We start from the raw sequence: 27752 nt of genomic DNA on the forward strand, positions 1-27752 counted from the left end.
AATGATAAATCATTAGAGATAACAATACAAATCAATATATATTTATCAAATTTGATCTGCCTGATATTAGTAGCTAGTTTGGGGATATATATTCTGTATCTCAGACATCTTGAGATGACAGCAATTTCACAGCATGCTTGGAAATACACCTCGGGAGAGATAAAACCTACCTACATTAGCTTTATTTAGACGTTTTATGAATTCAGGGCATCAAATTTCTATCTCTATATCATAATTATTTGTTCTCTAGAATAGACTTGATATGGGAATATATATAAGAATAGCAACTCATATACTTTTTTCTTTATCTATACTATTATTAAGAGAAGAGGGTTTGTTAGCCAAGATTTAGAATTTTGACAGAAAAGACCCTAGAAGATTAATAAACTCTGAGAATTAATTAAATCAGAAGGATAATTAAGACATTTACAAAATATATTTTTATGAAAAAAAAAAACCAAAAAAAGTAGCTACAACCCACTTATCTCTCCCCATTATCTTTTCTCTGCAATAACTATTTTTTTATTTTCTGAAGAAAAAATAATAATAATAAGTTGCACATGCAGAGCATCTGTGAAGAAATGTTAGTTGTTTCTAGAAGAACATAAGCAAGTAATAAAATTAGATGCGACAATTCATATTCTAGTTTTTCATGCAAACTCAAATTAACTAAACTCCAATATCACTCACCATAATGTGAATACCAAATTACCAATCCTAGACTTCCATAAAAAAATTAAAAATTAAAAAAAAATCAAAATTTTTAATTAAAACAATGACGAAAAGCTCATGCAGCAAGTTGGACCAGCAATGGTTGTTGGTTTGCAGTGGAACTTGCTGCCACATTCAATCCCTGAACCATACCGGTAGAAACTTTCACAGATTCCAGGTCAGTGATTTTCACTTCATAATCTCCATGGGGAAGGCAGGCCTCGAAGACACCATTAGTATCTGTTGTAGCAGAAGAGGTGAAGCCAGCCTTCAAACCCGTTCACTTAGTAGCTTGTCAACAACTTCACCAGTCAGTAAGTTCTTGAAATTGTTGTCTGTCAAACACATTCTGTAACATCCTTGTGGTTTCCATGCAGCCCAAATAACAATTCCTTGAATCTGAGGGTGAGTGCATACCTCCCTCAGAATCTGCTCCAAGTACCATGCTTGATTGGGACCGCTTTCCACATCCAATTCTGTAATCCAGATTGGTAGGTTTGCAGCGCAGCCAGAGTATCAATAGAAGATCTTATGTAAGGAATGTTAGGAGTCTTGAAATGAGACTCAAGTCCTATTGCCATCCTTAAGTTGTTGTTACCGGGAAAGCCTTGTATATCTCTGAGCTTTTGAAGGTACTTAGCCGGGGTGGAGGCTCCATCTTTGCTCTCCTCAATGGTATTGTAGTCAATCATGAACACGGTGGTTGCTCCATCAGCTTTAGTAGCCCAATTGTATAAAATGGCTGAAGCATTTTCACCCAACTTACTTTCAAAGAAATGAAAATGTAACTTGGCCCTTGTATCTGTTCATGACAGAATTTAACCTCTTGGAAGCAGCCAGAGCCAGTTGTTGTTTATCGAGTGATTTGACCCAACCTAGTTGGTACTGAGGATCATCCCAGAACACATTGTGGCCACTGACTGCAATGTTCTGTTGTTTAGCAAACTGAAGCAGGGCATCAGCCACTGAGTAGTACGTCCTCTTGTCCCTGTGAAGGTTCTGTGCTGTACCATTTCATTTCGTCTTCAAAAGTTGTGACTCCAAACCTCGAAGTGAACCAGTTTTGGTAAGCAGTATTGGTGAGAATGTTCTTGTTCATAGCGCATCCGAATGGGAATCTGGGAGCATTTTGTTGGATGGATATTGTTGCATTCCGTAGAGGGTTTCCTTTTGCATCAACTGCTTGGATTCTCACGTTGCTCTTTCGGTTCTTCTCAATGCTTTGATCATAATGAGACTTCCATTCCTTTTTGTTGAATGGTTGTAATGAGACGCTATCAACCCAAATCTCAACCGATGTGTTCTTACTCTCAAAATAAAGCTCAGCTGGGCTTGATGCATTCACAGTTAGGCCACCCTTGAGCATGGACCAGCAATTGGATTCCGCGACAATAGCACCAGCATGAATGAATGATCCAGCACTTGTCTTGAAAGTAACTGTTACTGGAACACCTCTGCCACCACTCGTATCCAAGCGGAGAATGTATAAAGCTTGTTTCTTTGCAAATAAGTCTTTTGTGAAATACCAGCATGTGGTTGGTTTCTATTACGAGCCACAGCGAATTTGTTGCCTGCTTGTGATTCTCTATGTTGGAGTTTTGCATCGCCGAAAGTAGACCACCCTCTCAAGCCGTGATTTAGTTCAGGGTTTACAATGATTCCTCCACCATATTGGGGTTTGTGAGGGTTTTCCAAACACTCAATGCTGGCTGTGTAGTCATAGGATAGTGCAATTACTTCAAACCCTGAAAAAAGACAAGTGCATAACAGCAGCAGCAGATTGCTTTTGCCTGCATTCGTCATTGTATGTTAATTGTTTGCTATAAGCCTATAACACTACCGAAGAAAGAGAAGAACCCTTAAACAGAGAGAGAGAAGATTGAGAAGCAATGTCATGAAGCATATCATGCATTGTATTTATAGGAGAATTATACCTATAAAAGGTAAGAGTCCCATCCTTTTGGTAAGTACGTAAACAATTTAAGAATTTTTTGGTAAGTGGAGGATTTGCTTTTTTTCTTTTTCCTTTTGATAAATCCATGAGTGGAGCCTGGAGGTTAGAGATTGTAAAAACCCTAGTGAAACTAGGAAAAAGGAGCTAAGAATTGTGAGACCCCCACTCAAACTAGGAAAAGGGGCAAGAGATTATAGGAACGCCATGGAAAAGGCAAGTTTTGAAACTCCTACTTTCCTAATTAACATATGATATTCTTATGAATATCCATCATTTATTACATTTCAATTATCATCACGTACTTTCACAAACCCATTCTTCATCTTCCTTAGTTATGCAATTCTTCAAGGATCGACAAATCAAGTATAGCTATAATGAAGAATCAATAAACCGCGAGACCAAACACTTAAAAAGTTAAAAACATATGATCGAGGTTCCCTCTCTGTCTGTTTCAAAAGGGAAGACAAACCCTTTTTATTAAGCCCTCACCCTGGCCGGCCAGTTGCCACTCCCTCCCAACTCAATGAAGCCCATGCAAGTGGTGTCTTCATCGACCAAGTCTGAAATCAGTTGACTAGGACCCTCGAGGATGAGGAAGAAGCTGAAGGTCGGTGATCCCAAAGACTGGAGAGGTTTATTTTCCGAAGAATTCGATCAAAAGTCATGTATTTTGTCATTGTTGAATGACGGCTTTACCAAAAGGTTTGAGAAAAACAACCGTGCAGGAGTCACAGTTTACAACATTGAGTCTCAAATGTTGGGAGTCATGCATGTAAGAGTTACACTTCGCCAGGGAAGTGGCCAGAAAGAGGAGGTTGCATTTTCTCTTCTCAAATCGGCAGTGGACTTGATAAATACTCGAGAAAGCGATTAGTTATAATCCACCGAGTTTTTTAACCATTAAATCTGATTCTAAAAAAGTTAGGGCTATCACTCGGTCAGTTCGAATCGGTTATAGGTATTACCAACTTCAAAATCAAAGCTTTCGGTTTCAAAATTGAGCTATCAATTACCAACCAAAATTTTCGATTTTTAATCATGTCTACCAAATTCGGTATTTCGGTTTTCGATATTACTAACTTTAGAACAACTAATTCTTTATAATATAAATTAGAATGAACAATATTAATTTTGTTGTAAATATTATTTCTTATGTGGCTGTCCACGTTATTAGTTAGGAACCTACATGTAATATCTCGATAGTCTGAACACTTATCATGTAAACCCTACCTCTATATAAGGGAGGCCTCTGAGACTGAATAATACACTTCTCTATTTTCTCCTCATCGCTCTTTATACGTTTCTTACTCTCTACAAAGTAAGTCAATACTTTTTAACACGTTATCAGCACGATTTGCTCTTCTATTTTTTTTACTCTATGATGATCCAGATGTTTTATGGCGCAACGTCGTTGCCTTGAACTATAAAACGTGATCCATGAGTTCATTCTCTTTAGAATTCCAGTTTGTTTACGTTATTGGTGAACCAAGTTTTGCCAATATCTATCACGTCATCACCATACTGATGCCATGCAATCTTGATTCAATTGATCAACATATCTTCTGATAGCCTATGTATCCTTGTATTCATTGATATATATATGTTTGCGGTGATGCATGTGCATGATTATCTCTATTGCATATTTGTCTTAATGTTGTCACTATATATTTATAGTTTAATACGATCTCTGTTCTTCATTGATGGTGATATAAGGCACTGATGTTGGTCTGCCAATACGATATCAACATAGAACTTCTTATTTGTTTTTATTCTTAAGCTTTGGTGGGCATTATATCACCATCAGTGCCAATTAAATAGGAATAGATTCATAAAAGGATTTCTGGGTTCATAACTTAATAACATGTTTCCTATATTGTTTCACAAAGATCGGAACAATAAATATGCTTTAACACGTTCCTTATATATATATATCTAAGATATATGTTGTTAACATAACGGATATGTGTCTGCTATTTCATTATTTATCATATATTTAATATTTATTTAATTAAATTTACCTTATATGTTTTATCAAGCATACTTAATATTCATAATACAAGTGAACCTGAAGTTTCACTACTGTTACTCGAGCCAGAAGTTTTGAGTACATATCCATTTGAACCCGAAGTTCAAAAATACGGACTTTTAGAACCTGAAGTTCTAATCATAAGACCACGAACCTGAAGCTTCATGTATATAATTGCGATCCAATGTTCTTTTTTTTTTCGAACCTGAAGTTTCGATATTGATTACTTATTTGTTAAGAACCTGTAGTTCTAACACTATATATGGATCCTAACATACCTCATCTTCATTGTGGCAGGAAGATGACGAATTTGGCAAAATTGGATTTTTGTCGCCCTTGACATCTCGAGATTCATCTCGAAGCCCAAAACCTTGGGCCTACAATCAAGGAAGGAAACTCAGCTTCCCCGCAAAATAAAGCTAAGGCTATGATTTTTCTGCGCCACCATCTCCATCAGGGATTGAAGGACGAGTACTTAACTGTCAAAGACCCACTTGAGCTATGGACAGGCTTGGCAGATAGGTTCGCTCACCAAAAGACCGTTGTGCTCCCTAGGGCACGTTATGAATGGACGCATCTGCGCCTTCAAGATTATAATTCTGTGATAGATTATAATTCCACCATGTTCAGGATCACCTCCCAAATGAATCTTTGTGGAGAAACTGTAACTCAGGCCATGATGCTTGAAAAGACCTTCTCCACCTTTCATGCCTCAAATATGGTCTTACAACAGTAATACCGAGAAAGAGGATTCACCAAATACTCTGATCTCATCTCTTGTCTTCTGGTGGCTGAGCAAAACAATGAGCTCTTAATGAAGAACCATCAGTCTCGCCCTACAGGATCACAACCATTCCCTGAAGCGAATGCTACTTTTACTAGTGGTCATGGCAATAGACGTGGTGGAAGGCATGGCAAAGCCCGTAAACGTGGTCATAGACGTGGTCAGGGTTGACACAATGGTCAAGCTCGTGGGGGCTACAACCAGCAGTTGGGCCCAAGGAACAATGCCAAGATTACTAAAGGAAATGGTCAGATGATCAAAACTCATAAAAATGAAGACAATGTTTGTCTTAGATGTGGTGGTAAAGGCCATTGGGCTTGCACCTGTCGTGCAGAAGACCATTTGGTGGCACTCTACAAAGCTTCCTTGCAAAAGAAAAATGTGGAGACAAACTACAATGACCACTCTGACCCTTGGGATTCATCTGAGCCTATGGACATTACTCCGCTTGATGTCTCGGATTTTTTTGCGAACAATGGAAGCAATTTTGATGATATGACCAGTGGTGGAATCCTTGACGACAACTAGTTGTCAGCCTATGTTTAGGCATTTTTTTAATTTTCTTTCTACATTAGTCACCTTTTGTTTATGCCTCTGAATTTTTTTAAGTTTGGTTTGTTCCTAGCTATTTTGCAAGGCAATAAAAAGAAATTTTTTTTTCTTTCTGGATATTTTTTTGCTATATCCTGTGGTCTATGATGCGTCTAATTAAATTGCATATGTTTTTCATTACTCACGTATATAACTCATGTGTCTAAGTAATTTAATTGCTTCACGGATAATTACTCATTCGTAATTATGATGGGTATATAACTAGTCTCCTTATATATATATATATATATATATATATATATATATATATATATATATATATATATATTTTTTTTTTTTTTTTTTTTTTTTTTTTTTTACTTCAGTTTGCAAAAAAAATTATGATGGGTATATATATTTTTTTCTCTCGTACCCAAATGAATGACTAAATTGTTTTTATCTATAAATGATCTATAATATCATGTTTTACTGCCTTAGTCAGACTAATTAATTATTATTATTTTTTTTTTATGAAGGCATGAAAATGGATTTTGGATGCTCTCAACTTCTGAAGGATGGAGAAGAAATATGTCTTGCTAACAGTGCCACTACACATACAATCCTTCGAGATCGGATTTATTTCTCCACTTTAACACCTTCTAAAGCCAATGTGACTACTATCTCAGGTCCTGCAGACCTGATTGAAGGCTCCGGAAGAGCCCACATTAGGCTACCCAATGGAACTCAATTGTCCATTCAAGAGGCTTTATACTCTTCGAGATCCAGAAGAAATCTCCTCAGTTTTAGAGATATCCGTTTAAATGGATACCACATTGAGACCACAAATGATAATCATGTGGAATATCTTTGCATTACGTCCGATAAAAACTGCCAAAAGCAGATATTGGAAAAATTGGTTGCCCTATCATCTGGGTTGTATTACACAACCATTCAACCAATTGAGGCATACCATGTTGTGAACCAGCAGTTCAAAAATCAACATACATTTATGCTTTGGCATGACCGTTTGGGTCACCCCGGATCCACTATGATGCGTAGGATTATTACAAATTCCAATGGACATCCATTGATGACTAAACATATTGTTTTGCCAAGCAACCCTTGCAAAGCTTGCTCACAAGGGAAATTGGTGGTTAAACCATCTTATGCAAAGGTAGATATCGAATCCCCATCTTTTCTACAAAGAATTCAAGGGGACATTTGTGGACTGATTGACCCATCTTGTGGACCATTCCGATATTTTATGGTCCTAGTTGATGCCTCTACAAGATGGTCACACGTTTGCCTCTTGTCTACCCGTAATGTGGCATTTGCCAAACTACTTGCTCAGATAATTAAATTACGAACTCGATTCCCGGACTACACCATCAAGTCCATTCGTCTAAACAATGCTGGTGAATTTACATCTCAAACCTTTGATGATTACTGCATGTCTATGGGAATTGAAATTGAACATTCAGTTCCTCATGTTCATACACAAAATGGTTTGGCAGAAGCTCTTATTAAGAGACTTCAAATAATAGCTCGCACTTTGCTAATGAAAACAAAGATGCCAGTTTCTGCTTGGGGACATGAAATTTTGCATGCAGCAACTTTAATTTGGTTGAGGCCCATAGCCAACCATCAATATTCCCCATTACAACTTGTTTCTGGGAGCCAGCCCAATATCTCCCATCTTCGAACATTTGGTTGTGCTGTTTATGTGCCTATTGCACTGCCACAACGAACAAAAATGGGCCCTCAACGTGGATTGGGAATCTACATTGGTTTTGATTCACCATCCATTATTCGGTATTTAGAACCCATGACGGGTGATACCTTCACCGCACGGTTTGCAGATTGCCATTTTGATGAGACAATATTCCCGCCGTTAGGGGGAGATAAAACTGTTCCAAATGAACGTCGTGAATTAATGTGGACTGTACCCACTATATCTCATCTTGACCCTCGTACTAAAGAAAGTGAAATTGAAGTACGAAGGATTCTGCACCTTCAAAATATTGATAACACAATGCCTGATGCATTCACTGACACAGCAAAAGTGACAAGATCACATATCCCAGCAATAAATGCACCGGCAAGAATTAATGTCCAAATTGGACAAAATAATGTGGCGGCCAATGAGCCATCTGCTGCACGCCTGAAGCGTGGCAGACCTGTAAGTTCAAAAGATTCAGTTCCTAGAAAGAGGAAAACAAAGGCACATCTGAATCCTAATGAAATCGCCCCTGAAGAGAATATTGGGCAAGACATTAATGTCCGATCCACAATTCATGATTCTGTGACTACAGAAGAGGAAAATGACATCGGTGAGATACCAGCCCATAAAGAGGCTCAAGTACCTGAAAATAAGGAAATTTCCGTAAACTGCGTGTACACCAATGAGTTATGGGATCGTAGAGATATGATCATAGACAATATATTCTCATTCGCAGTAGCTATTGAAATAATAAAAGGCGATGACACTGAACCTCGCTTTGTTAATGAATGTAGACAGAGACATGACTGGCTCAAATGGAAAGATGCAATCCAAACTGAATTAAATTCTCTAGAAAAACGCAGTGTTTTCGGACCTATTGTCCAGACACCACCCAATGTCAAACCGGTTGGATATAAATGAGTATTTGTAAGAAAGCGTAATGAGATAAATGAGATTGCAAGATAGAAGGCGCGACTTGTTGCGCAAGGTTTTTCACAAAGGTCTGGGATAGATTATGAGGAAACATATTCTCCCGTAATGGATGCTATCACATTCCGCTATCTAATAAGTTTAGTAGTTTTGGAAAAACTTGATATGCGACTTATGGATGTTGTTACTGCATACCTATATGGTGAGTTAGATACTGATATCTACATGAAAGTCCCAGAAGGACTTAGGTTGCCTGAAGCAACTACAAAACCATGCAATATGTACTCAATCAAACTGAGACGATCCTTATATGGATTGAAGCAATCTGGACGAATGTGGTACAACTGCCTCAGTGAGTATCTACTTAAGGAAGGATATGTCAATGATCCTATATGTCCTTGCGTGTTCATTAAGAAATCAAATTCTGATTTTGCAATAGTCGCAGTTTATGTCGATGACATGAATCTGATTGGAAGTTCTTCAGAACTTGGAAAATTGCTGAATATTTAAAGAAAGAATTTGAAATGAAAGACCTTGGAAAAACAAGGTATTGCCTTGGTCTGCAGATTGAGCATTTGGATAGTGGGATTCTTGTCCATCAATCCGCTTATACTGAAAAAATTCTGAAGAGATTCGGTATGGACAAAGCTCACCCACTTAGTACCCCAATGGTTGTTCGTAGTCTTGACACTATGAAAGATCCATTTCGTCCCAGACAAGATGACGAAATTATCCTCGGTCCAGAAGTACCATATCTTAGTGCTATTGGTACCCTACTTTATTTGGCACAATGTACAAGACTGGACATTGCATTTGCAGTTAGTGTGTTGGCAAGATATAGCTCTGCTCCAACATCACGCCATTGGAAAGGCGTAAAAGACATTTTACGCTACCTTCGTGGTACAACAGATATGAGTTTATTTTATACAAATAAATCTGTTGATAATCCCACGATTGTTGGATATGCTGATGCAGGATATCTCTTTGATCCGCATAGAGGTCGCTCTCAAACAAGATATGTTTTTACTTGTGGAGACACTGCAATTTCATGGCGATCATCTAAGCAAACACTCGTGGCAACTTCCTCTAATCATTCAGAAATAATTGCATTATATGAAGCTGGCCGAGAATGTTTTTGGTTAAGATCCATGATTCGCCATATTCGAAGCACGTGTGATTTACTTTCAGTAACTGACAATCCAACAGTCATGTATGAAGACAATGCTGCTTGTATTGCTCAGATTAAAGAAGGATTCATCAAAGGTGACAAGACTAAGCATATCGCACCAAAGTTCTTCCACACCCATGAGCTTCAAAAGAATCAAGAAATTGCAGTAAAGCAAATTTTATTCACCAAATCTCTACCTAAGTGTACTTTCCAGAAGTTAATGGAAAGGATTGGATTGAGACGACTCTCGAAGCTATCAAGCGACGCATGCAAAGATCAGGGGGAGATTTCAATTAGGGGGAGCATCAAGAAACATGCTACCTAGGACATATGCGCGTTGTGCTCTTTTTGTCATTCGACCAGGGTTATTTTTATCCCACTGGGTTTTTGTTACCTGGCAAATTTTTTAGTGAGACAACAATAAGCGCATCCAATGCCATCATCAATTGATGGACATCCAAGGGAGAGTGTTGTAAATATTATTTCTTATGTGGATGTCCACGTTATTAGTTAGGGACCTACATGTAATATCTCGATAGTTTGGACATTTATCATGTAAACCCTACCTCTATATAAGGGAGGCCTTTGAGACTGAATAATACACTTCTCTATTTTCCCCTCATCGCTCTTTATACGTTTCTTACTCTCTACAAAGTAAGTCAATACTTTTTAACAAGTTTTTTCATTTTTATAGTCGTAAACTTTATAGTCATCTACTTATTATAGCTTTCTTTTGTACATATGAGATCAAGTTTTAGCCATTTTCAATAAAACTAGGTTATTTAACCATATTTGACACTACAACAATTCAAGGCTTTTACTGCGCAAAATTTACGGCGTGCAATTTTTTGTGCCGTAAATGTTACTCTTTTACGGCGTGCATTTTATGCACACCGTAAATAACCTTTGTCATTTACCCTTTTACGGCGTGCATATATAGCATGCCGTTAATAACCCTGTCAGCTAGTCTTTTACGGCGCGCAGAAATAGCATGCCATAATTGTGTCATATCTTTTACGGCGCATATTTTAAGCACGCCGTAAAAACATACAAAAAAAAAGCTTATTTACGGCTTGCAAAAAAGCATGCCGTAAAAACATCTCTAAGAAGCATGCCGTAAATAATGATTTTTAGGGCGCGAAATTTTCACTGAAAGATTTGGTTTCCCTCTCAAGTTTCTCTTTCCTCTTTTCTCAACTTTCCCGAAATTTACTTACTTTTTAGTTTTCTATTCCAAGAAAGTCATGCCCTTTGCAAACTCCTCACCAGTTCGCAATGCCCCAAACCTAAATCCCAGACCTTCCTGCGAGTTCTCCTCCGCAAGTTCTTCTTCCCGTCTAATCACCCAGTTCTCTTGCAAAAATCTCAACTCTTCCCCGCCCAAGTTCTTCTCTTGGGCTATCGGATTTCGCGACAGGGGTTGTGTGTTCAATCGAGGACGAATAGAGCATCTCAGATTGTGATTTCTAATCATAAATTCAGGTATGGCCATATGATATTGTGGATTCATATGGATTTTGGTAAATTTGATTGGGTTTTTATCTCAAAAGTGAACCGGGTCTGTCTAAAATTTAGGATTTATAGCTGGGTATTTGGTTATCTAAGATGGGTGTCTGCTTGATATGTAATATCTGAAACTTTTGGTTTGATTGAATGTATTGAATTGGTTTGATAGATGCGACGGAGTTTCTAAACTTGGTGGATGACTCGGTTCAAGCATATCAAAGTCTTATGCACGATTTTGATGAGTTTCTGAAGAACTATGACAAGGTAGCTAAAATCCCAGACACCCAAATCTAGCTAGCTATGCCTTCTGTCTTCTCAAGTTCTCAGTGCAAATTTGTATTTATGATTGGCAGTAGCTCTAGACTCAAATCGATGCCCAGCCACCATTCCCTCAAACTTTAGCGAGAAACCCCAACAAGCGTCGTCATCTCCACCCCTCTCTATTGTCTCGCGCTGGTGAAATTGGTATCTCTCTTTCCTTCTGTCTCTCATGGGTTTAATTTCGATGGCTTTTAATTAATGGTTTAGGTTTGACTCGAATGAATTTTGGGTATCATTTGGTTTAATTTTGTTTTGTTGTGAATGCAATTTGCTTAGAGTTTGTCAGATTGCATTTGAATTTCAAGATTTTGATTTTTCTTTATTGCAGTACCACACTATCTACTCTTTCTCAGCCTCGCAAGCTTCTTTATGAAAGCTTCAATCTTTTGGGTGCCAAGCTTGTGTTTCATTGGTATGAGATCTGTTTGAAATTGTTCTTTTTGGCTTCGTTGCAGGTAGAGTTGTTCAAGCGGTGCCGATTGGAAGTACCATAAGTATTTTCTTGAGGTATATTAACACTCTTAGATTTAGATTTCTTAAAAGTTAATGTTACTCAAAACCAAATTTGATTAAAAGAATTAGAGCCTCGAGTTTTGTCGGGTGATTTAAGTTATCTATTGTTCTAATCAGTTACCATGTTAGTTCTGAGTTCTAACTCAAAATATTCTAGCTTAAAGTGTGTAGTTGTACACTTATTAAATATATTCTTTACTAATTGCTCTTTGTTCTCTTCTATAGTTTGCTGCAAAAACAGGGGTTTAAATGCTAAGAACATATTCTCTAGGTATGTTATTAAGCTTGATACACTCAATCCATATATAAAGTTAAAATTGAGGTAATATATTCGGTTCCCATCTCCATCATTATTACAATCTATTCCACTTTAAATTCTCTCTGCGCCTCAGTAGAATATGATAGGTCAAGTATTATCTTGCAATTGGAGTTTTTCTTTGTTACCATCAGCATGGGTCCAATGTTTGGTTTATTAGCTAGATACGTACTCCTCTAATTTCCTTGCTGGTTGCTTTGGAAGATGATAAAAAACTTTTCAATTATTTTGATATGTGTTGTTTAGTCATCCATGTTCAGGAAGACATACACTACAGGGGCAGGCAATGGGATCCTCCATATGCTCTTTGCTCTCCAGGGTGAGATTTATGTTTTTGTATTTCTACAACAATCATGTAGTGATATTTTTCAACGCCTTACGTTTCCTACACTTTTTTGACACGTACTGGGTAGCACTAACAACCAAAGTTTGTCTTTGGTGGGTATTATCTTTTCAAAAGAATGTACCTAATAGTTTGAAACTTCATATTTATATTAGAAGGTGGAGGGGGTGAATGGTTTGGTTTCGAAACTTGTTGTTGTAGCAGTGTAAGAGAAAGCCACACTTGACAAATGTGAAGCATTAGTGTGCAGCAGCTCTGTAGGTATAATAATGTGGCCATATGTTTTAACAAACAGTGAAAATACTCTTCTTTAGTAACTCAATATTCAATTATATTTCTAGCTTGTATATTCGTCAGTCATAACTATGAATGACTAATGGGATCAATAATAACATGTTTGCTTCCACGGGGTGGAGCAGGGCAGATCCTATTTTCCTAGGGGTCATGGATCTGATCAAGGGTCTTTCTGGAACAGACTAAAATATAAACACAAGAACTTAGCGTGCAGCAGCTCTGTAGGAGAATGTCCCAAGACATACCGGGGAACTATAGTAAATAATAGGTTGAGAATGATGTGGTAACTTTTGAGCATTGTTCTTAAATTAATGTGGCAACTTCTGCTTATGTTATGCTCATTATCTATTTCCTTTAAGCTTCATAGTTAGCACCATCATGAGCGTCATTCACTTCATATAGTTCCTGGCACATCACGTAAAGCTTTCTCTATGCTTGTTTTTCTTTTTGTTATCTTCTGGCAAGTTAAGTATCTTATGTTTTTCAATTATAGAATTTCAGAAACTCTCTGAACCTTATGTCCATATGAGGTACAAACGCTTGAATATGTGACTCAAAGATCATCAAAGAAAAAATTCCTTGCAAAAGGCCATTTTTCTTGTAGTGTAAAGGTAAAATTGATTTGTTGTTGATTAGGGTTTAATTGTTTGAGTTCGGATTTGAATTGGGTATGTGAGATTATGATTGATTAGTGTGGTTTTGTGGGGTTGTGCTACTTTTTCTTGTGCAGGAATTTGATGGGGTATATGGACCAGCATGGCACTGCATTGTAGGAACAAATTTTGGGTCTTTTGTGACACACTCAGTAAGTGGCTTTACGTATTTCTCAATGGATCAAAAGTTGTACATCCTCTTGTTTAAGACCACAGTACAAAGAGCAGACTGAAAGTTTTTCAATCATTTTTAGCATAGGAAGAAGAAGTTCTGGAAAAGCTTTAAAAATAAGTTGTAATTCTTTTTGGCTTGTACAGTGTTTAATGCAGCAGGAAAAAGCTGAAAACTTGATCCTTTGTAACTATGTAAAAGACATTTACTTGGTTGGTTGAAGTTGTGGGGCTTGGTAAATGTCTGATTCAGAAATCCTTTCTGCTAGTTCTGTAAGCCCATATGCATCTGTCACTTCTCATTACATATAATATAATCCTTATAAGTCTTTTTTTTGCTTTTCTGTGACTTTTCTTTCTTTTGGCTTGATCAATATTTATTGTCCTCTGGCCTTGTTTGGCTTTAAGCTTTAGTATTCATAGGCTGATGGGATCAATTCACCTCAGAAGAGAATGAGAATGCTCAGTAAATGAGATAATATGTGTCTGCAGTTATACTGTTATAGTATTTATGTATGTGGTGGGCTGATTAGGCAATGTAAATATGTGCTGCTTGCTATCTATTATTTAGTGGCAAAGACAATACTACTTTTGGTATTATATTGACTGATGTTATCTTTGTAGATATGGTAAGGATGTTGCGAAACTTGATCTGCAGAACTGCAAGAACCGGAATCGTTTTCTTAAGGTATAGCTTTTCCCTTATAATTATTGTGATGGTTAAGTAGTTGCAAGTCAGTTTGATTTTGCAGGTTTAATTCATGACTAGGTTTTCATTATATTTGGCATGTGCAGATACACTACGATAGGATTGGGAAAGATGGATTCTTTAGCCATAAAGAGATTATTGTCATATTCGTCCCAGATTTGTTTGAGTGTCTTCCTTCATTGGATACTGGTAGTTAAAATTTATAAAAATGGAACATGAACCTCAGTTTATTGAATGTGAACTTGTACTCATAAGATCTTTGAATCTGATATAGCTGAAATACTTGTTCACCATTTTTTCTTTACAGGATGAGCTTGTTGGCAGCTTTACCTTCAACCCTTTGCTGCAGTGGTGTGACAGATTTGATTTTGTACTCATCTTATCGAGTTAAGTGTAAGAGATATATGTAGTGGCATCTGTTGGGGATGAAAATTTTATGAAGTGTTTCTTTTACATTCAGCTTCTTATATATATGACATGAGGGCAATATGAATATGACATTTGAGCAATATATATTTTTTTTGGTTTGAAAATACCTCATTTACGGCGCGCAGAGTACGCCTTAAATAGGAATTCAGTCACTTTTTTACGGCGTGTAGGGGTATGCCATAAATAGGAGGTCTTTTACGGCGTGCAGCGTGAGCCGTAAATGACCTCAATAACATTTGTGGAACCACTTTTACGGCGCGTTAATTGTTCTTTTATGACGCATTTTTGCACGCCGTAAAAGACATGGGGTCTTTTACGGCGCGAGCTTTTACAGTCCGTTTTTGTGTGCCGTAAATAGGGTTTTACGGCACACATGGTGGGCCGTAAAAGACCATTTTTGGTGTAGTGTGACCAGGTTACTTAAAATACATATACTATTAATGTATTAATGTTCATACTATTATGAAAATTTTTATGTTTACTTCTTAGTATACATGTATGTGTATTGAAGACTATAGTATATAAAGCTAATATTTAGATAATCGGTAGATTCGGTATTTACCAAAACCAACCAACTTTTTCAATAATTTTCGATTTCAACCTTATCTGTTTCGATTACCAAAAAGTCAGTTTAGCAAACCTAAAACATCAGTTGGTATTCAGTCAGTTTAGTAATTACCAAATGAAGTGGCAGCCCTACAAAAAAAAAATAGATACAAAACATCTTGAATTTCATGATTATTTTTTTGACTGCGAAGTGGCCAAAACATGGGTGCTGCTTTTAACTTTTTCTCTGTTTCCATCTATGACATGTCACCACCATGGTAAAAATTCTCGATCAACTAATTAAGCACATGTTATTCAGAGTTTTGGCTTCTAGCTACTTAGCTGGTACGTGACAATGTGACATGTACTAACCACTGTCTTTCAATATGGTCGTCCATGAAAACCGGTAGTTTGGCTTTTAATTTCCCTTTTGAGTATCGATAATATTCCTCGTTAGATGAAGTCATCCACAAATGACTAAAACACTGATGGCGTTTGAAGACTATATAAGACTTTCCTTTATAAAGACTAGATTCAATGTGGTCGTAGATCTAGGTTTTTATTCCGGAATGGTCGGGCAATCACCACAAGCAATAATCGTTGAATGACAAAAGAACGGGGCATAGGGTATAGAGGCGGAGTCTTGGCTTTAATGGGAGGACTAATTAAGAGTAGTTGTAGGTGAGAAAAGTAACTCTTTTATAGCGGGTCGACCCTAAAAAAAAGTGAAACTTATTGCTGCAATCTTAGTGTTGTTCGGTACAAACTTCGATGTCAACAAACTCTTATTAGATTTTACCGATGCTAAAGGTAGCTTGCTTACCAAGCCACCCACTTGAGAAGCTAGTCGCCAGAAAGAAGCGACGAGGTGTCATGGAAGCCCTTTCCTTACTACTCAATATAGTCTATGAGAACGTTTTTCTGACCAACTCTCATGGCTTTAGGAGGGGGCGGGCCCCTAAGCTAGCTCTCGCCTTCTTCAGGATTATGGCTGAAAAATAATATGCTAAGATAATATGAATGTTATCTAGCTATACGGTTTATTTAGGTTATTCAATCCTTTTGCTACTAATTGTGACTGATCGATGAATACAGTGGCGGAGTTAGAAGTTAATACTTCAGGCCTCCGTTGATAAAAGTCTTAATTAATGCATAGCTTTCAACGATGGGAAAGCAAGCAAGGTGATTAATCCAGAAATGTTTCTATGCACCCGAGACTATCTAGAGGTACATGGTCCCATAGTTGTACAACATCTTTCTTCAGTTTCTTTCTTCGTACAGCTTCTTTGAGGCATTTTTGTGAAAAGTCCCCATAATTTTAATATATTAAAACATTTTTATAACTTAATGACAAAAAATCGACTTGGCAGTTGCCTATATTTACCCCTAAATCCTCCCTAATTTTTTTAATCATACTTGAATCCTCTCTATATTTTTTTAATCATACTTGAATCATCTGATCATACTTGAATCATCTCTACACTCTCCATTTTATAATCCACACTTCATGTTTCTTTTTTTTAGTTACTTAAATTTTGTCTTTACTAATTCATATTTTGTCTTTTTATGAGAATTTTGACTAAAGAAAGAAAGAGGGAATGTGGATTACACTCCTAATTCAACTGTTTAAAGTCATTAGAATTAAAAATAAAATAATAAAAGAAAGAAAGAAAGAAACAAGAATATTAGTGCATTGCATTGCTATCTTTTTGCTGAAGAAATTAATTTAGTAGATCATGAAATGCATGTAACAATGCATAAATAATAAATGCACTTGCAGCTTTAGCGGTAATAATGAGTAATTCTCATATTAATACCAAAGTCAGGGTCTCTTTCCCTTCGAATCTCCATTGTAATAGAGAGATATATCTAGCTAGCTATATAAGTAACCACTTAAGAAGAACAACGAATATATGACCTAGGCACTTAGCTATATATGATTTAATGACAACATTATGACATAGAAAACATTAACTAGGGAAGACGGAAAGGCAAATATGGCAGAAGATAGAAGAAAATGGTAAGAGATTTTGAAGAATGAAGATAGAGAGTTGTTTGCATTGTTCTTATTGGGAAACTTCACTCCAGCTTTGAATGGCTTGCAGCATCGCTTTTCTTACTACCTCGGCATCTTTGTTATGATCATCACCATTTTGGTCGTCCTGCAGCACCAAATTCAAGAGATTTGTAACAACATATCGACATGTACGTGATGATCATGGATATGAAACTAAGACTTGGTTTTATATATGCTTACATTGTTAATTGTGGCCACTGCTTCTAAAAGAAAATTGTTGGAGCAAGAAACCCTAGCTTGAAGAACATCTAGGCCTAACTCTTCAAACGCTTCTAATACGAAAACAAGCAACCCACTGCAACTCTTTTCAGTGAACATCTTTATTTGAAAACCTGCTTGATCCTCCTCTCGAGGTTCAACTTTCAGTTGCTGAAAATATTCATATTAACGAAAAATTAGTGCGGAAACCCCCATTAATTAACTATATATACAGTAACTGTTAAGCTTTGCTAATAATATTGGAGGTTAGTTTTGCAATATATATATATATATAGTACCATAGGGAACGGGTTTTGGGCGGGTGTTGAGACTTGAGCTCTGGCAGCAACGATCTCTTGATTCATTTCCTCCACTTTTCGCTTCAGTTCTTGTATATATGTTACTGCATCCAATATAATTGAGCTTTTACTGTGCTGCAGGCATAGTGCAGTACAGAATTTAAAACATAATGAACTAAAGATGAGATTATTTAATTATAAGGCAATTAAGGACAGAACCGCAGTAAGCAATCTAAAGTGGGAGAACATATCTACATATTCGACCCGACAAGGTATTTAAGATCAAGACGGAGATGAAGAGGGAAGGGAAATACGAATTAACCAATAGAGATACCAGATGGATTTACAAAATTCATATAAGAGAAATAAATCGGACAAGGTAAAGTAAGGTTGGATTGAAATCAAGTAGCTTTTTTTTTTTTATCAGGGAAATAATATTACTTGAGTCGAACTCACAACCTCCCACTTACGAAGGGAAGACTATGCCGCTAGACCAAATGGTACTGGGCAAAATCAAGTACCTTTGAAAAAGAAAATGATACGAGATATATACAGAGAACCGAAACTTTTCGAGGTTTCAAGAAGAAAAAGATCAACAATTGATGATGATGATGATTTGCAACTTGATTAGGCTATTCCCCCCCCCCCCCCCCCCAGTAAAGACTACTGTGTGTAGAGAAGAGCAATACCAGAATTTGCGCGGAAATTAATTCAGCTAATTATTGAAGAGAAACAACATGAGAAGTATAAGTAAGAATAAATACCGCAGGGGAGTTGGAGATTGAACGAAGGGATTGAAGTTTCTTGTATATTGGATCTCTCTTCCGCACCTGTCTGGATACCATGGCTTCGATCTCTCTCTCTCTCTCTCTCTCTCTCTCTCTCTCTCTCTCCCTCCCTCTCTTTTCTTTCTTGCTGATGCATGTTTCTGTCATTATAAAGAGAATGATAGGTACAGTTGCAGGGAAAAGAACAAAGAGAAGTAATTACAAGTTTTTATTATTATTATTATCATTCATATTTTGTAAATAACTTATATGTAATTTTCACATGCGCTGAAGAGTTTTATCTTGGGTCTAGGAAGCCTTTGAGTTCCCCTTGACAAAGTCAAAAAAAAAAAAAACTTAAATGTAATTTTTTATTATTATTAGAGGTTTTATTATTATTATCTATACTATTATTAAGAGAAGAGAGTTTGTCAGCCAAAATAGAAAAATTTTACCAAAATATCCCTTAAATATTAAAAAACATTTGAACTGAAATATTTGAGAAAGACAAAATGGTCAATTCACAAATAAAAGAAAAACAAAAGAAATTTAACAAAAAAAAATCAAAAATAAAATATATGCAGCAATTTTCTCCACATTATGTGGAATAACTTCCCACATAATTACTCACACCCATAGGGTGTGTTTGGAGTCTAGTTATTATAAAGAGAACCCACTTTGTTAGCCAAAGTGGGTGTGAATTTACGTAAATATCCTTAGATTATAGGTTAATTTAAAATACTTTTTAATATATGAGAGGTATTATGGTAAATAGCAAAATATAAATATAAATAAAAATTCAAAAAAAAAAAAGGAAATTCATCCCACTTTCTACATATATAACTTCCCAATCTTACAGTTGTAACTTCCTACTTTTTTTTTCCTCCAAAATAAAATAAGAATAAAAATAAAAATAAAACTGTTTACCACATGCATCGCATGTGTCAATTAATAAAGACTAGTTCTTCTTCTTCAAAAAAAAAAAAAATTAATAAAGACTAGTTATTATTAAGAGAAGAGAGTTTGTAAGCCAAAACAGGAAAATTTTACCAAAATATCCCTCAAATATTAAAAAACATTTGAACTGAAATATTTGAGAAAGACAAAATGGTCAATTCACAAATTAAAAAAAAAAAACAAAAATCAAAAACAAAATATGTGCAGCAATTTTCTCCACATTCTGTGGAATAACTTCCCACGTAATTATCCACTCCCATAGGGTGTGTTTGGAGTCTAATCTATACTATTATTAAGAGAAGAGAGTTTGTCAATCAAAACAGAAAATTTTTACCAAAATATCCCTCAAATATTAAAAAACATTTGAACTGAAATATTTGAGAAAGACAAAATGGTCAATTCACAAATAAAATAAAAACAAAAGAAATTTAACAAAAAGAAAATCAAAAACAAAATATGTGCAGCAGTTTTCTCCACATTCTGTGGAATAACTTCCCACGTAATTATCCACACCCATAGGGTGTGTTTAGAGTCTAGTTATTATTAAGAGAAGAGAGCTTGCTCTCTAAAACTGATTTTTTTTTTTTCAATTAAACATTTATATATTAAAAAACTATGAAATATAATTAATTAATATGGATAATACAGTAAATTGTAAAATTTAGAAAATAAATGAATGAAATTAAAAAAAGTAGAAAACGGTTTTTTTTTTTTTTTTAGAAAACGGGTTAGTTATATAAAAAGCTTCTTTACTATATTTAACTTCTCTCCACACACAGAGTGGGTGGGTCCTGCTAGTTATTATTAAGAGAATAGGCTTTATTAGCCAAAATTTAAAATTTTGACAGAATTGACCGTGGAAAATTAATAAACTTTGAGAATTAATTAAATCACAAGGATAATTAAAACTTTTACAAAATATATTTTTATTGAATTTTTTAAAAAAAAAAAGTATCCACAACCCACTTTTTTCTCTCTCATTTTCTTTTCTGTGCAATAACCAACTCCTTTCTTTTTTATTTTCTAAAAAAAAATAATAACTTGCACATGCAGAGCATGTGTGGAGAAATGCTAGTTGTTGTTGTTATTATTATACACTTTAACTCCAGCAATATATAACAGTATAAGAGCATCTTTAGCAGACTCTCTATTGTGGCTCCTTAGTTATTTTGGAGAGCATGTTTAGCTTTTTATCTATTTTAGCAGCTGCACCAGACTCCTAAGTGGCTTTCTACTATAACTTTTAGCTATCTCACTCCTAAATATAGAGAGCGGGATGAGACTCTCTATAATTTAAAACATTCATTTTAAGTTATTTTATATAATTTATAAATATATTTAAATTATTTAATATTCATTTAAAAAATAATATAAATTCAAAACTAGCTAAAATAGAAAGCATTGATGCAGACGTAATTCTAAAGTGGCTAACTAAAATGACTTTTTAGCTACTTTAGCTAAAATTTGACTCAAAAATGGCTAGCATTGCTAAATATGCTCTAACACATTAAAGTTAAGCGATTAAATCTATCCTCAGTAGTTAACGAAACAAAAAGACTAATATGAATGTAATTGGCAAGTTTGTAATTTTTGTGTTCTAACATGTTTACAACCTTATTCAAACACTGACTATGTGTCTCGGTCTTTCAACTAGCTGGTGCTTATCTTGTGTATGTTTCGGTAATGCCTTTTGATTTTATTTTTTTAAAGAAGTTTTAGCTTCATGTCCTCTTTTTAGTTGTTCTCTTTTCCTTTTAGTTTAATACGTTCTTCGTGACTTTTCGTTACTTCACAATGTTGAGAATGTCAAACATATAACTCCCACATTGGGAAAATATAACTTTGTTTATGAGTTTATAAGGGTTTGAGTCACTCTATCCATTGCCAATTGATTTTGAATGTGAACTCCAAATTATTTTATCATGGTATCAGAGCGGGTTACCCACGTGTATGGTTTCAAAAATTGCCACACATACGGGAGCGTGTTGAGAATGTGAAAAAATATAACTCTCACATTGAAAAAGTATAACTTTGTTTATGGATTTATAAGGGTTTGGGCCACTCAATCTATTACCAATTAGTTTTAGATGTAAACCCAGATTATTTTATCACACAATGCTTAGAATTACTTTTTCTACTGTGTATTTATGTCCCTCGGCGCAATATTGCTTTTAAGTTAACTTATTGGTGTAGTTGCTAGCTCATTGATTTAGGATTGGCGCATTGCTTTCTGCCTGATATAGAATTAGGCCCTTAGCCTTTCCTAGAGGTAATGATGATGGACATGGAAAGTTGAAAATCTGAAAGCTAGGAATAGAGAGACCATTTGGTGTGGGCTGTGGGGACAATTCATATTTAGACATACATATATCCGGTGAGAAGTATGAAACTGCATTTTGCATGGCAAGGAAGCTCGATGAAGATGAAGAAGATACAGTACATGATAGCAAAATGTGAAGGGTGTGGGGTTAGATAGAATTGAACTGCTATCATGTAAAGGGTGTGGGGTTAGATAGAATTGAACAAGGGAATCTACTCGTAACTCGTGATTGGGACACCGATTGATTATCGAAAGTAGCACAGTAAGCGTCAAAGCACATAATGCTCGATTCCTATCGGTAATCAGCTTCTGTGTTCCCTGGCTTGGCCTGAATGCTTCCAAACCTTTCTCACGGGAATTGGAATGAATTAATCATATCTCTCTCCACGACCCCATCTGCTAGCCATCTGGTGCTGCTTGTTATTTACTTGCCTTTAAAAATTCCCCAATTTGATCCATTCATCACAAACATATCTATAATATGTCGTATTCTGATCTCTTTGGTTTCATCTTGATTTCTAGTTTGCACTATCACTGAAGCACTTTTTCATTGGCCTTACGATTGAAATACGAAATCTATTTATGTACCTGGCACCCACTAAAGTGTTGCGGGGACCAAAGCGTGGTATCTATAGACTATAGTCATGGCCTGGAATGCCCTAGACTGCAAGAAATTAACCAGCTGCGTGCACATACGATCTTGGCACCACTAATAATTAATCAACAGTTTTGATGATCAGCTTAGGATTTGTGGTCTAATTCAGTATTAAACCGATCGATATCTCATTAAAAAACAAAAATTATATCGATGTAAGATTTGAACATATTTACATATTACTTTAGTCTAAACCAGTAAAAATATTTCTGCAGTGTCTAATATCCTAGCTCTTGGTTCCAATTATATGTTCTGAAAGCATTTTTTTTCTCTCCAGAGGAAAGAAGGAAAACACTTGAATTTTCTCACGAGCAAACTCATGTATGTATTAGCTGTAGCTTGGGAGTACTACTAGGTGGGACAATTGGGTTGAAACTTGTCTGCAACTGCATTCAACATAAACAATAGCCATCTAGTCATCACATGATATATGAGTACTGATATACCCATTAATCATTACAACCAAACAATTATACCCCCGGCCATGCACAGTGGCGCCCTTCCATTTGTCTCTTCTCATCGTTGTCATTTCAATTCTATTCTTTCCTCATAAACTTGATTTCTGGTCAGGTCATATAATTATACTATCCCCAATAGGCCATTAAGGTTTCCAGGTTTACTCCTAATAAAAATACTGAGAGAATTTTCAAACCATATATAATATAGGATTCGATGAATTTCAAGTTTAGGTTTTTATATATATAGATCGTACATTTTCGTCTCCTTGTTTTTATTAAATGCATCAAAATCAGATAGTTCCAATTTTACTATCACATTGGGCGTTATAATTTTATTGTGTCCATTTCTTTGTGATAAATATATCATATATGACATTTATATAGAAAATGAAACAGAAGCCGGCGGGAACTTCTTTTTTTTTTTTGACAAATGAACTTTCATTGAAAGAGTAAAGAAACTTAGACGCTGAAGAACAGCAAAACAACCAAAGAATTAAAATCTGCCTAGCAATCTGAAAAACAGCAAACAAACCAAAGAAATACAAACCAGAAACTCAGAAAGCCCCAATTTCAAACAAAGAAATCGGAGCACAAAATAACTAAGAAGCTAAGTTGGAGCAGGTCCACCATTGTAAATGAGAATATGAGTGAAGAAGGAATTGCTACACGAAAAACATATTTGATAATCAGTCATTTTCATATCAACATCTCAACATTCCATCATTGTAAATATAGAAGTTACTAAGTCAATCATATACATATATATATAGAAGGGTGACTTTATGCTCATCATCGTTGGGATGATACTATTTTATCTTGAGAAAACTACAAAGTTGTAAAAACAGGAAAATAAGTACGATTGTCTGCCCCAGACATCACCAACTAGGTACGTTAATGTAATTTTCAATTAATAGGAATTAAAAAAAATTGAAATGGTTTACCTGCTTATGTGTAATATATATCCAGATTAATTAGGTTAACTTCCAGTGCTCTGCTGAGCTGTACACGTCTCATATTAGCATATCAGATAATATACAAATCTAGGGTTAGGTTTCCCTTTTAATGAACTATGTTTTCAGGATGATTAATATAATTGTGTCTAATATAATACTGAGCAATCCCGATTCCAAACTTATATTCTTGCTTTGCTCGTGACATCCATATAATATAGATTATTACATTCCTTTTGGTAGGTTTTGGACAAGTTGCTCTTCAGATTCCTAGGTACATTCAATGATTCAATGTTATTCCTTCCCAGTATTGCAGCTGTTCTTCTAGAACCCTAGAAAAGAAGTTCTCTTTTCAAAGGCTTTATATCCATGTTCTCGCATTCCTAATTAATTTTTCAATCATACTATATATTACTCTCTTGACCTGGTACTGTTCACAATTCAAGTGATGATAGAGCAACTGGTCCTGTTAATTAACATTTATTAATTGGATCTTACGTTTATGGCTTAGTCAATTCGTTTTCGGTGTTCATCTTAATTTAACGTACCAATTTGATGATTTAACCATGGCAAGTGGTTCAGTGAATGCACTGGGTCTCCTCATAGGAACGTTCAAGATGTGGAATCCCTATGTCCTGCGTTCGAACACTGGATTGGTTTAGTGTTATTTACTAAATTATAAACGTGGCCAGAGGAGGGGCTGCAATGCCCTGTTGGCCGTTCGAGTTCCCAACGGATTAATCTTTGGGCGTAGGAAGCCTTCGGGATACAACATATTTGAGAACATAACAAGCATTATGTTTACAATAAAAATAAAAGGAACATCCAACCAAAATAGCTAATGAGGTACTACACAAGTATAAATTTGGATGAAGTAGAAAAATGTGACCGAATAATGTTAGCCAGGTGAACCATTCATATTACTTTATGTGGCAACTGATGATGTGACACAACCATGTCATTTAATGAAATTACCTTATAAGTTGGCCTTTGTGCTATATCAGTTATCATATAAGATGAGATGCAGATGATACTAAAAAATGTGGTTAACGTAACAATACTCAAATGTGACATGTCAAATAAGATCACAATATTAAGGACAAGTTATGTACATAACAATTTACCTACTCAACTGATATCTTACTATAAGAGTTTATTTATATTTCATTTTCTTTTCTTGTTAAAAAAAGAAGAAACGTTGATTCTCATAATACTAATCACAGCCAACTTTTCTGGTGACTTTTTCTGGCGAGCCGCCACTCATGCAGAACCCTTTGTCTAACCAAAAAGAACCCATGGTTGTAAGAATCTCCCACAATTGAAATTCAAACATCTCCCTACACCTTTTCTTTTGTTACCTTGCAAATTTAGGACCATTTGGGGACAAAGGTGTAAGGGCATCTCTTGCACATCTTGGGACCAAAGGGACATATCTAATCAAAAGAGGTCAAAGACCTTACGGCATCTCCAACTCCGTTAGTCAAAAGCTATAACCATTTCAAATTTGACACCTATAATGTCATTACTATTCATTCAAATTTTGCATCCCCAACCCCCTTTAGTAAAAAACCATAGTCATTTTAGAATTTTAATCATTGTAGACAATCATTTAACTGCAATATGGATTTATATATCATATATAATCATTTTATATAACATATTGTTATAATAAAATACTTTTCCTAATTTTTCAGAAAATTTTCTTTTACTTTTTCATGTTGTTTTCGTTTATAAATATGTTACTTTATTATTAGCAATTGAATTAAATCCAGCCATCACATTTTTCTAGCTGTCAGGTTAGAAATTAAGTAATTATAGATTTACTTTTTTGTTTTTTTGTACCAATTGATCTGGTCCCCTCATTTTGAATTGAATCAATACAGAGTGAATCTCGGTCTTTCATTGTGTAGATGCCATCTGGGGCCCACCACGTGTCCCATCGAGCCAATATGGCTTTCGTCCTCCACTTCTTAGTCAAAATGATTCATAACTCGAGATTCATTTTGACTCTACAATTCTTTGGGTTGGAGTAGCTGAAATAGCTAGGACAGTCATTTGGCTTTTAACTAAAGGGTTGGAGTTTCAGTCTTCAATTCTTGACTCCATTCATCATCTTCATCTCACCAAGACATCCCTTTTTCTCTCTACAACACCGCACCACCATTTCCACCCCCAAAACCACCATTCCACCACCACACTCATCTTCCCACCAATTTCATAACCCTCCATCACCATAAATCATTATTAGATACTCTTTCTTTCACCGTTCTCACATCATCAAGAGCTTGGAGCAAGGAGAATGAGACGTCTACCACATCAAAAGCTTGGAGACCCATCTCCACCACCACTTTTGGCATCACCAATAGTCAATCTTACTCTCTACCTCTTTATTCTTGATGTATATTAGAATGTTAAAATTTGTCTATCTAGTTATGTGTGAGTAGTAAATTTGTTGGGGCCAGGGTTGAAAGCCCTAGCCAATCTTGTATGATATTGATGTGAATACCATGTTTGATGCAATTTTCCATTCCCACCTTTACATGCTAAATCAAAAAGTGAATACTTATATTTGGATTTGACTAGTTTAAGTATAATGCATTTGTCATCTCATGATTAGTGTTTTGAGATTAGTCACCTCTAAACATTAAGAGCATGAAAGTACACTGTGTGCATGTGAGGGTAGTGAGTTAAAATTGTGCTGAAAATATATACATCCCACATGGGAAAAATGAGACCTTGCCTATGGGTTTATAAGGGTTTGAGTCACTCCATCTGACAAGGCCGACCCCATATTTCATCCTGAAATCCTAAGTGGCCCTACGGGACCCACTTTTAAAGAAGATTTTACCAAAAAATTTCTGCAGAACCTCCCCTAAAAGTAGGCAACCCAAACCTGTAAGAAACAAAAAAAAAAAAAAACACTTCTAATAACCCAACCGTAACCTCCTGGAGCCACCCTGCTCCCATGTTCCAAACCACCTCACAATCAAAAATAATAATAGTATTTCAAATACTTAAAGTCCAACAAAGCTCCAAATTCTCCAAAGTTAGGTCATGGACCTCAAATATAATTCACTACAAGTCTGGGTCACAATTCCCATAGTAATCAGAGCAATCTAAAAACAGAAATTGATATAAAGTTCAGTACGTTAAACAGATAACCTACTATATGAGAAGACGGAAGCAGATGCGGTCACTATGGCTCACTCCTAATGCGCCGAGTAGCAATGCTGTAAACTGGGCATTTGAAACAGAAGGGTTCAGGGGGAAAGCATTAAAAATGTTAGCGTGAGTGGACAAAAAGTTAATAATTATAACATAAGGAAAAAGGAAAGAGTTTTATACTTTCCCACAATTTAACTTTGGAAAATAAATTTCCAATGCATGCAAGATTTAGAAAATTTATTTTCTTAACTTCGAAAGGAGCGTAAGAAAGAAAATAATCC

At 35.7% G+C, this 27752-nt stretch overlaps 1 protein-coding gene, 1 long non-coding RNA gene and 1 pseudogene across 10 annotated transcripts; 1 reads left to right on the top strand and 2 right to left on the bottom strand.

Moving 5' to 3' along the window:
• Positions 1-112: 112 nt before the first annotated feature.
• LOC133734201 (endo-1,4-beta-xylanase 5-like) lies at positions 113-2296 on the bottom strand (annotated as a pseudogene).
• An 8714-nt stretch (positions 2297-11010) lies between these two features.
• On the top strand, positions 11011-15151 carry LOC133728820 (uncharacterized). Of its 9 annotated transcripts, none has more exons than XR_009856025.1 (11): positions 11011-11306; positions 11500-11594; positions 11684-11795; positions 12107-12158; positions 12390-12799; positions 13611-13728; positions 13848-13922; positions 14089-14214; positions 14566-14629; positions 14737-14839; positions 14958-15151. It is a non-coding gene; the product is annotated as an uncharacterized LOC133728820 (long non-coding RNA). The 9 variants fall into 9 exon arrangements; XR_009856031.1 differs by lacking the exon at positions 14089-14214 and having other exon boundaries at positions 11013-11306; positions 12390-12435; positions 12741-12799; XR_009856028.1 differs by lacking the exon at positions 14089-14214 and having other exon boundaries at positions 11014-11306; positions 12390-12435; positions 12727-12799.
• A 2275-nt stretch (positions 15152-17426) lies between these two features.
• Positions 17427-19090, bottom strand: LOC133734092 (transcription factor SCREAM2-like). Its single transcript, XM_062161742.1, has 4 exons — positions 18964-19090; positions 18200-18334; positions 17883-18071; positions 17427-17787 (listed from the first exon to the last, which is right to left on the bottom strand). The coding sequence occupies exons 1-4, from the start codon at positions 19042-19044 to the stop codon at positions 17692-17694; spliced, it is 501 nt and encodes a 166-aa protein (XP_062017726.1). The 5' UTR covers positions 19045-19090; the 3' UTR covers positions 17427-17691.
• Between the last annotated feature and the right edge of the window lie 8662 nt (positions 19091-27752).

The sequence above is a fragment of the Rosa rugosa genome, chromosome 2 (genome assembly GCF_958449725.1).
Source record: "Rosa rugosa chromosome 2, drRosRugo1.1, whole genome shotgun sequence".
Classification (NCBI taxonomy): Eukaryota; Viridiplantae; Streptophyta; class Magnoliopsida; order Rosales; family Rosaceae; genus Rosa; species Rosa rugosa.

What these genes read in the sequence shown, in the direction of transcription:
- LOC133734092 (XM_062161742.1), bottom strand. Translation starts at nt 19,044, where the DNA reads ATGGTATCCAGACAGGTGCGGAAGAGAGATCCAATATACAAGAAACTT. An exon ending in CAATCTCCAACTCCCCTGCG is followed by an intron (nt 18,335 to 18,963) that starts GTATTTATTCTT and finishes CTATGCCTGCAG; the next exon opens with CACAGTAAAAGCTCAATTAT. An exon ending in CAGTGGCCACAATTAACAAT is followed by an intron (nt 17,788 to 17,882) that starts GTAAGCATATAT and finishes TTGGTGCTGCAG; the next exon opens with GACGACCAAAATGGTGATGA.